This window comes from Cryptomeria japonica, chromosome 2 (assembly GCF_030272615.1).
Source record: "Cryptomeria japonica chromosome 2, Sugi_1.0, whole genome shotgun sequence".
Classification (NCBI taxonomy): domain Eukaryota; kingdom Viridiplantae; phylum Streptophyta; class Pinopsida; order Cupressales; family Cupressaceae; genus Cryptomeria; species Cryptomeria japonica.
Window position 1 is genome coordinate 177,473,267 of NC_081406.1, and position 9,990 is coordinate 177,483,256.

Consider the following 9,990-nt stretch of genomic DNA (forward strand, 5'->3'; position numbering starts at 1 on the left):
CAAAGGATATATGGAAAAAGATAATTCAGGATGACTCACTATACAAGGATGCATTCAAGTCATTTTATCTGGAAGAGAAGCAAAGTGTTTTCAGAAGTCAAAAGGTTGAAACTCAGTTTGAGGATCATCTGGAAGACTAGGATATTACTCCACTTAATGTTGAGACTCTTGATGGTCCTTCAGTGGTGGATAGCTTTGCAGCCCCGAAAATCCAACAAGTTGATACTGTACCAAATGACAACACCTATGCAATAGATAAAGGGGATAAGGGAGAGAAGAAGGATGTTGAGACAATAGAAGCTAAGGTTGACAAAGGCAAAGGCATAGCTAATTCGGCAATTTTCACTCCTCCAATTACAAGTACCCCGCCTCAGATTTCTATTTATCTTGATGGTTTTGTTGATCTTGGAAAGATGTCAGCTGTAAAAAAGCTCATGCTTGCCAGTACAAGCCCAAGCTAGACAAGATCAAGTGAAGTCAGAAATTGAAGATAAAAGACTAACTTTGATGTCTATAGATGTTTTACAGAAGGTGGACCCTAATGTATAGTTAGATTCAAATAACAGCCCCTCCGGTAGATTGTTACAATTGATTAATAGTGTAAATAGCAATTTTGATTCTTTGGAGAAGACAACTACACATAAAGTTTTGAATAAATTCAAGGATGTTAGGAAGAAAATATTCTGGAAAATGATTGAAGATGATAGAGTCAGAATAAATGAGAGACTGTGGATTATTTCTGACACATTGTCAGAAGCCAGAAAATTGTACAAATCTTGCCTAATTTTACTTGTTCATTGTAGATATTGATAAGCAAAGAGGTGTTTGCCAAGGAAAGCTTGCTGGCATTTCTCAGTCCTTTGATCCTAATGCAACTCTAACCAGAAGTATTGAAGGGCAGATTATAGCCCTAAATGATCAAATCTCAAGCCTTCAAGCGGGCAAGGAGAAAATTTTGAGAAAAGTAGGTGAACTTCAGAACTTGATTGCCTCCTGGTTGGACACCATATTAAACATTAAGGTGGATTGTATGAAGGAGATGACCCGTCCTATACCATCTAATCTGAGAGAGTTCAAAATTCATGGCATTGTATTTAGTGCATTTATCACAGTTTTGGACAATTTGAAGACTAGGTGAGATACTCAGCTAGGATTTTTGAAAACTACTTATGCTGATATCTTCAAGTATTTATAAGTATCTCTGTTTTGGACAACACCTCATCTTTGGCATTGTTGTCAAAGGAGGAGAAAGATGATGAAAAATGTACAATATTGGAGAGTGGAATTCTTTGTCTAAAAGGGAGCCTTAGAGATTATTTTAATTCTTTTGAACCGGTGTTCAGTGCTCAACACTTAGTCATTTTTCACAAGTGTTGCCATCAATGCCAAAGGGGGATATTGTTGGCAATTGACACTCATTCGGTAATTTTTGATGCTTGATTATTGGTTTAGGGTTTTCAGTGATGGCAAGTCCTCATGGAAATCCAATCTGGCGATTGCAATTCTCCCTATCCGGAAGCATGTGTTAACCAGTATTTTAGGTAGCATAGAGCACTTTTGGGTCTGGAAGTTTTCCGGTAATTACGGTGCATTTAATCATGTTCTTGTTGATTGGGCCAATTTAGAAACATCATTTTATTACTCTTTTGATGATTTGAACTTATATTTTTGGCTCCGGTCAAGCCGGCATGTGACTACACATTACATTTCTGGAAGCCGATTTGGAGGAGATTATTTTTGATATGACCGGATATATAAGATTGAGTTGGTGATTGGTTTTTAGAGTATTCCTATTGTGGCGATCCGTTTTGGTGTGATTGAACGTAGTTTCATGTGCACATTTGATTCCTAGGTGATGCAGTAGTTGACTGAGACAGAAACAGAGAATATTGCAGAGCGAGTATAGTCAAAGATATTGTGCTTAACCAGAACTCATTTTTGCATTGTTAGATGCCATTTCAGAGTTCTTTAATTGTATTTCCTCATTGTAATCAAATTATAAGCCAGTCAGACTTCCCTAAAGGTTTTAGCCTTCTGGGTCATTTTAATTGAGTAGTGAGCTCTATGCAGTGACCCTGAATGCAAGTGCATTCCCCATCTATGTAATATTTATGTACTCTTGTCCATGGTATATGAATATTGTGGGTTCCAGACCCACCATTTTTTTTCCTCTCCGGGTTTCCATGTAAAATTTCGGTGTTGTGGATCTGTGGTTTATTCATTGCTTGCTTATGTTATTTACTGTTATAGATCGCTAACCGGTGAATAAAGAATAATTTTGTTAATTTGATTTCTGGTATAACACTGATTAACCCCCGCCCTCTCAGTGTTCCTTGACTCTAACAAGATAATTTTAGATGCTCAATGATCTATCTTTTTGTTTCACTTCGAGATAGCTCAAATCCAAGGAGATTGGGGCAAACTAATAGACAGCTTATATATAGGTTTGGCATTGTTTTAGAGGAGAATTAGAGACTGATTTTTGAAGGTTGGCTTCTATAATTCTCCCTCGCTTCAATAAATTTAAATTATTTGGAGGAGGGCAGACAATCTCAAATTTCAAACCACTAATAGTTGTTAATACATTAAACAATCATTGAAAAATTAAAGATCTGTTAAGCAAAAGCCTATACTATTGCTTTGTGGATCTTAGAAAGGCATAAACAACTTTTATCAGAGAAGCTCCATGACTTAAGTGTCATGCCAACACGTTATTTACCATTGTTTAAAAACAGGACTAATATCTACTAGTTTTAAATGTGAAGGATATATTGGAAAGATCCTTGGCTGTTATTAATTTGAGTGGTAGTCACCCTTGTGATGATAATTTTTTTAAGAGAAGCTAGGAAAGTGCTAAATTTGACAAGACATGATAAAGGCCTTCAGTTCAGAGTACCATTGGTGTCAAAAAGACCTTTTTTCATCTGCTCTTTGAATGGTCAAGTTGGAATGATTTGTGCAAATCCACTAAAGGGAATGTATAATTATTTTTTATGTGATCTTTACCCTTGTCAAATTTTATTCATAACCGACATCATTGCAGGGACAATTGATACTTTAATTTCGTTATGTGATTCGTTATCTCTATGCAATTTGTATTTTCTGTTTAATCTGCTGTAAGTTTAAATTTTTTTGTTTGCTTAACATTCTCATCTTGAAATATTTCTCCCCATTATTACTGCTCCGGCCACATTGCTTCCCAGATTTTACGAAAGGAATATTTAAGCACACATTAGCTGTGTGGCTCACCAAAACCCTGAAATGTTTTTTTATTAAAAGCTCTACACAAAAATTCTAGCATAAGGTGTGACTGGAATGGAAGAAAGAAGTTCAGATGTTTATTCCAACACCATGGCCAGTGGAATGGTCATTCACAGAAAGTACAGAAGATGCGCTGTGTTTATCCCTCAACTACTTCATTATGTGATTCGTTATCTCTATGCAATTTGTATTTTCTGTTTAATCTGCTGTAAGCTTAATTTTTTTCTGTTTTCTTAACATTCTCATCTCGAAATATTTCTCCACATTATTGCTGTTCCCGCCACTTTGCTTCCGAGATTTTACGAAAGGAATTTGCAAGCACACAAATATGTTTCCAAGATGGTAGAGGGGAATCATCACTATTTAATAGCTCTGCACTGCGGACTGAACATGAATGATCTGATGTTAAGTGATTGACTTTAAGCTTTCTGTTGATTAAAAAATTTGGATAAAATAAGAAATTTTAAATTTTTTTTTTTCAAATTTGAATTGTTTTAAATGAATCTATTATTTATAAAACTAGTTGAATGAACATAATAAGGATAAGACTGGATACCCTCAATTTTTGATTTCTTATCATAATTGATTGATCAAGTATTAAATGTTTTAGGCATCCAAATAATACTGACTTCAAATCTTCTATAATTAAAAATACTATTAAAAACCAAACAAATATCATAATAACATCTATATTTTTTAATCCAACGATAATACAAACCATTCCCCGAATACAATGTTATCAGTAAAGAATACAATAATAAGACAATTCCTTGAAGAGGCCCAACTAAGTGCTGTAGGGAACGTTTATGCATCCACTCCAAGCACTTTTGGAACGAATATAAAACTTACATTGCCTTGTTGTCCACAACTGCAACGCTATTAATATTTGGAGAACATAAAATAATAATTTAGCTATAAAAAAAAACAGAATGAAATGGCATCTATTAGTTGGCAAAAACACAGCTAAATCTTGAATTGCTGTGTTTACCATTACACAAATCAGCTGTGTGGCTCACCAACACCCTGATATGTTTTTTAATTAAAAATTATACACAAAATTCTAGCGTAAGGTGTGATTGGAATGGAAGAAAGAAGTTCAGATGTTTATTCCAACACTATGGCCATTCATAGAAAGTGCAGAAGATGCGCTCCGTTTATCCCTCAACTTCTTCTCCTTGGAGAGTCGTTCAGCCATTCTGGCAAGTGGAAATGATAGTTATGGTGAGAACAAAAGGATAGGAAACTAGGATCTGAAAATACAAGGAAGAGTTAGAGAGTTATAGGAGATACTTAGTCAATGCCATCCTGTTTGTGCAGTCGTTCTTCACTGTCTCAGGACGCCCAGTCTCCAAATTTAAACTTCTAACAGGCTTATCCAATAGTTCCTGGCCTTTCTTCACAAGATTCCTCAGGTTCTCGTCCGTACTGAGGTCCATCTTTGCTTCGCTTCCTTTTAGTTGCCATTCCTACAGTATGAAAGCCCACATGTTAACCATACAGAAAATTATAGCAGAAACATGGTCTGTAGAATTATAGATCTAGAGGCCTTATCGTTTCAAGGAACATTATTGGAAACTATGAAAAAGACCTGGATTCTAAGATAGTTTTCTTTGACATGATGGAGCATCAAAGCTGTATGAATGTTGACCATGTCTGAACTTGCATTCATGATAGATTCTATGAGAGGCGTTCTTCCATCGTGAGTAATCCACTTCAAGCTTCCCCATGTGGCAGCCTTTTTTGCGTCCCATTCAATACCCTCTTCTAATCCCGTTCCAAGAGAAAGTACAATAAAGTGGTCAAGGTGCTCTTGTAAATAACAACCTCTGGTTAACATAGTTGAGCTTCTAATTAATATTTCCCAGCATCAAGCATTCGTTTTATATGAGATGTTTATTCTAAATAGTATCAAAATACGATACAATACAATACCTTTTTGTCGACTATTCTTGTATCCTGATGAACTGCTCGAGTGACTAAGTTCATTGCTATCAAGGTCTGCATAATTAGAAAATTGTTGTGAGACCCTTATAATAGTTTATTGATGTGAAATAAAAATCTGATCAAAATCTCTACTCATAATACAAGCAGGCATTACAGGATTATTAGCCGCTACTCCTCCATCTACTAAGTTAAAAACTTGGGTCTTTCCGTCACTGGAATTTGTTGTAAACTGGTGAGATGGAAAATAGGTAGGAGCTACAGTTGTGGAGAGGCATACGTCCATTAGATGTGGATTCTTCAGCGGATCTACTTTCGCCTGCACATATCATCGTAAGAATCATCCTCGTCTATTCTTCATCTTCATAACTCAAGATCATCCTATAAAATAAAATGAAATACCTCATGACTGGCGAAAATTGTAGGAAACTGCGTCTTGATATCGAAGGTGGGTATCACCAGGTTAGTAGCCGTATCACACAGCCGTCTTTCGTGAAATTTCTCTTGTTCTAAGATATCGACCAGATGTTTGCCATTGTATTTGGGACCAAAAATGCCGTGAAAAATATTCCATTTGCTACAAGTCCAACAACACGAGAAGTTTTGCGTAAACACAACAAATATTTGGTGCTAGAGAATTTTACCACAAATATTGCAATCACTTGCTACTAACCTTGGTTGAGGAAATATCAAACTCGCATTCTTCAAGTAGAAATCTTCAATTTTCTGGGTACTAAAAGGACGATTGTGTTTGTGGTCATTCGGGTCTGGAGTGGCTAACATTGTGGTGATGAGACCTCCAGTGCTGGTACCTGCCATTATATTGAAATAATCTGCTAGTCTGGCATCTTCCCCATCCAATTTCTGATAAAAACGAAGCATTTCAGTAAGTAATACATTTGTGCAAATAAAACTATATGAATTGTGCAGCTAAAGAATACAATTTATAAACTGTACCTGCAACTGCTTCTCTAAGAATTTGAGCAATTGCACAGGAATAAGACCCCGTACTCCTCCTCCATCGACACTCAGGATTCTAGCACCCACGTCCCCCGAGACATCGATTGGAAGAAGCTCCTGATTCGACATCGATTGCAAGAATTGGAAGAATGTATGGACAGACTTACAAGGAATTAGCTATATTGAATTTGCCCCTACAATAACTATGCATATATAGAGGATGGATGGAGGTTACAAGCACATGGTACATGGCTCTATATAAAAACATGTTAAATAATCATTATGAGGATATATAAACACATGTTAAATAATCATTATCCATCGGTCTGCGAGCAGCCCGAAAATGCCATAAACAAACCTTTCTTTTCACGTCTCCACCTTGTCATCATCGAGAATTTAAATTAAATTATGTTTAATGTGACATTACACTGTTCTGGGGTCTTTTTCGTTTCCTAGCCGCCGCCTATCTGGTAAAAAATATTTTGCCGAATTACACTATGTGTCGTGTTTCAATTTTATTTGACTTATAAAGTGGGACAGTTACGTGTTTCCTTAAAAATTACCTTGATGCCATGTATTCCTATTAAGATGAATCATGCGCACTATATATTTTTGTCTTTAGCATTTGAAGTCGAGTAAATTGATATAAACATGATTAATGATGCCTATTTTAGTCTTTAGGATAAATGAAATTATTTTGTAGCTTCTCCTAATTTCACAATATAGTAATACAAAAAATTTCTTAATTACAAGAAGTTCTCTATATGTATACACTAGTAAACTATCATGAAATTTTGATCCAAATATATATATGATGTTCATCGAATTTGAATATATATTTAGTTGTTGGAACATTGTAGAATTAAGTACTTGTATTTAGATTAATTTTGAATAGCCACGCGATTGTTAATAACACTAACAAATTGAAGATCAACAAAATAAAATTAATAGGGTTTACCTCTAAGAGTGTGCTACGTAGCTATAAAAAAGGTATGCAACCCTCTTTTTATCCTTCTTTCTTCCTTCACTTTGTAACAAACCATCCATCCGACCCCTCAAAAAAATTAAAACACCCCTTTTAACCTTTACCTCAAGTGTCCTAAATGCAACCAAAGGCACATTGGTTGGGATATCAAAAATTGCCTAACAACCTTAATTTTCTCAATTTACCCCCTATTAGAATTGACTTCCGAGGTAGCTTAAGAGATACAAATTTTCTACACATTTAAGAAACCCAAAATAATGTTAACAACGGGGCGAAGGCTCTTGCTTTAGTGTTTGGGAGAAGATTGGCAATCAAATAAAGAGTTAGGAATCTTAACATAGAGGGGGACTTTATGTATATGATCTCTGCACTTAAAAAGCTAGATGCTCCAAGCTGGAAAATTAGGTGTATTAAGTACGAGTCCTGGAGTTTATTACTAGTGTTTGAAGCATAAACTATATCACATTGTTTTAGAGAAGTCAAAACCGTGGTAGATGCCTTGGTGAATAAGGGTTGTAGACTTCTTGAAGGTTACATTTTCTTCAATCATATTGAAGCTAATGAGGAAATCAACCTAGCTTTGGCTTTGGCTCAGGACATGTCAAATTAATTATTATCTAGCTTTCTTGTTTTTGCATATTTGTTGGATTTAGCTCTTCATTCCATTATCCCATGCTTTCATAGATGATGTCAACAATGTTCATATAGGAGGATTGTAGATGGCATCCACCTTTCTGTTGGTAGCACTTATCACCTGGTGGCACTCATTGTTGTACTTTTAAGGAATAAATGTTAAATGCACTGCCTTAACCTTCACACAAAGTTGTTGACGCCATGAAAATTAATTTGGAAAATGGTAATCGTAAATATTTTGAAGGAGAATTAGGTTTGTCTTCATAAATAATATCCCCAGTTGCAGCGGATAAGATCTCAGATGTCTTTTATGTCATTAATCACCTTCTCAAAAGAAAAGCTTACTCAGTAAAGATACTGATGGGTCTGTGTCTTCTCAAATTCGATGAACAAAACTTTCTAGGGACAAGTCTCTCGTCGATCAGGTTGGGGAGAGTAACCTCAATTTTGAATACTTTATACTTTCATGAAAAATCATTTTTTTAGTCTCACATGGCTTAGATTTAGTTGGTTTTTGGGAAGCAAGAAATATTAAAAAATCTATTTTAATTTGACACTCTTAGCTTGCCCTTTTCTTGAAATTATATATGTTTATGGCCATTTGTGTATCTCACTCGTATAGGTTTGGGCCTTCTATATATGTTTTGAATGCTGTCAAATAATTATTTTTTAATAACCCCAATTTTTAATACTTTACGTTTTCATGATAAAGTGTTGTTTGTGTCTCACATGACTCACGTTTCGTTGGATTTTTGGGAAAAAAGAGATATAGGAATCTACCATAATAAAAAACCACCTATAGGGATCTACAATTCCACAAACAATGCAACAATATGGCTAAAGTGGCAGTTGTTTATTATGGGTTGATCATGGCCAGGAAAAAGGGACTTAAGTGTGCCACTATTGAAGGTGACTTAAGAAATACCATCACGATGCTTAGGAAGGAAACAAAACCGGATTGGAAAATTAATTCTCTCATTGCCAAGTGTCATGAGCTCCTTCCCTTTCTAGGAGACGTCAGGTTTTGTGGCATGAGATGGGAAGGCAACTGTGTGGAAGATAAGTTGGTGGGGATGGGCATGCATGTTAATAATTTTAAAATATGCATCCACTTGCATGAAATATCGGTGGACGCTCGTCCCACGATCTTGAAGGACTCATCAATTAATGATGCATAATCTCAAAGTTGGATTTTTTGAAATTTTCCACCTTGCCATTTACTTTCCTTGTTGGTTAAGTTGGTGAGATTTAAAAATCATTGATGGTACTACCTACCACTATATTCCCCAAGCTTGTCAGTTCCTCAACTTGGTTTTATATCTTGCAACTATGGGTGGCTATTTGATTTAGACTAAACCTTATAATTACTCCAAATTCAAAAATAATGAGGAGGTGTGGGATAGGGTGATTAAAGGGAACCTATATAATTATGTTAAATGGATGACTAGCCATGAGTCTAAGCTCTCTCTTAATTTTGTTAATGCTTGGGACAATAGGAATGTGAACAATGGCAGTGTTACTTTTGTGGTTTTGATAAGGACTTCTAGGAAGGTGACAAGGTTGGACCTTGATGATGTGTCCTTCCCAAAAAATCCCGAAGGGAATTAGGAGGATGACTTTGATCAGCTTTTTGAATGGAGAGAGGGAGTTTTCAAGCATCAAAGTGGCTACAACAGGGATGATCTCCTCTGCATTAGGAAGGATGTGGCTTTGATGGTAATGAATTACTTCACCTTGGATGGTAAGAAAAGAAGCTTCCATATGTAGACTTTTCCGATGCTATCATCTCCAGTATGGGGTATGAATGAATTTCCCCTTCTGGATTATGTCTTATTTTTCTCAATCTATTTGTAAATCCATGGAAAAGGGCAAACCCCCTCTCCACGACGGTTGTCTATGGAGAGTGTATAGTTTCTACTTGCCTTTGTGCCCCTCTATTGGGGTCCCTTCCATTGCAGCTGGGTCTACCTCTGATCCAAATCTGAATATTTACCTTATTGTTACCCCGTCTAATTTTGTAGAATAGATTATGCCTCACTCTAGTTCTAAGTTTCCCAATAGGAAAAACCCTGCTATAATTGCCAAATTTAGGGGCATTGTTACTTCCAAATTTAGGGGCATTGTTACTACCAAGATGTGGGTGTCCAGTTTCAGATACAACAAGATGTGGTTAACGAGATTGTTCATTCTGGCTCTAAGTCTCTATCCTC

The 9,990-nt window shown here is 35.9% G+C and overlaps 2 protein-coding genes across 2 annotated transcripts; both read right to left on the bottom strand.

The window, feature by feature from the left end:
• Window positions 1-3,981: 3,981 nt before the first annotated feature.
• LOC131873715 (patatin-like protein 3) lies at window positions 3,982-4,739 on the bottom strand. Its single transcript, XM_059216897.1, has 2 exons — window positions 4,552-4,739; window positions 3,982-4,457 (listed from the first exon to the last, which is right to left on the bottom strand). Exons 1-2 carry the CDS (start codon window positions 4,695-4,697, stop codon window positions 4,358-4,360), a joined length of 246 nt encoding a protein of 81 aa, XP_059072880.1. The 5' UTR covers window positions 4,698-4,739; the 3' UTR covers window positions 3,982-4,357.
• A 430-nt stretch (window positions 4,740-5,169) lies between these two features.
• Window positions 5,170-6,291, bottom strand: LOC131859622 (patatin-like protein 2). The gene is made up of 5 exons (XM_059213590.1): window positions 6,160-6,291; window positions 5,876-6,066; window positions 5,605-5,779; window positions 5,360-5,521; window positions 5,170-5,259 (listed from the first exon to the last, which is right to left on the bottom strand). The coding sequence occupies exons 1-5, from the start codon at window positions 6,289-6,291 to the stop codon at window positions 5,170-5,172; spliced, it is 750 nt and encodes a 249-aa protein (XP_059069573.1).
• Between the last annotated feature and the right edge of the window lie 3,699 nt (window positions 6,292-9,990).

Bases quoted from the DNA above. Each gene is read 5' to 3' on its own strand.
- LOC131873715 (XM_059216897.1), bottom strand. From the start codon at position 4,697: ATGGACCTCAGTACGGACGAGAACCTGAGGAATCTTGTGAAGAAAGGC. The intron at 4,458-4,551 runs GTATCTCCTATA...TCCACTTGCCAG, and splicing joins AACAGGATGGCATTGACTAA to AATGGCTGAACGACTCTCCA.
- LOC131859622 (XM_059213590.1), bottom strand. From the start codon at position 6,291: ATGTCGAATCAGGAGCTTCTTCCAATCGATGTCTCGGGGGACGTGGGT. The intron at 6,067-6,159 runs GTACAGTTTATA...CGTTTTTATCAG, and splicing joins TCTTAGAGAAGCAGTTGCAG to AAATTGGATGGGGAAGATGC. The intron at 5,260-5,359 runs GTAATGCCTGCT...CTAATTATGCAG, and splicing joins GAGTAGCGGCTAATAATCCT to ACCTTGATAGCAATGAACTT.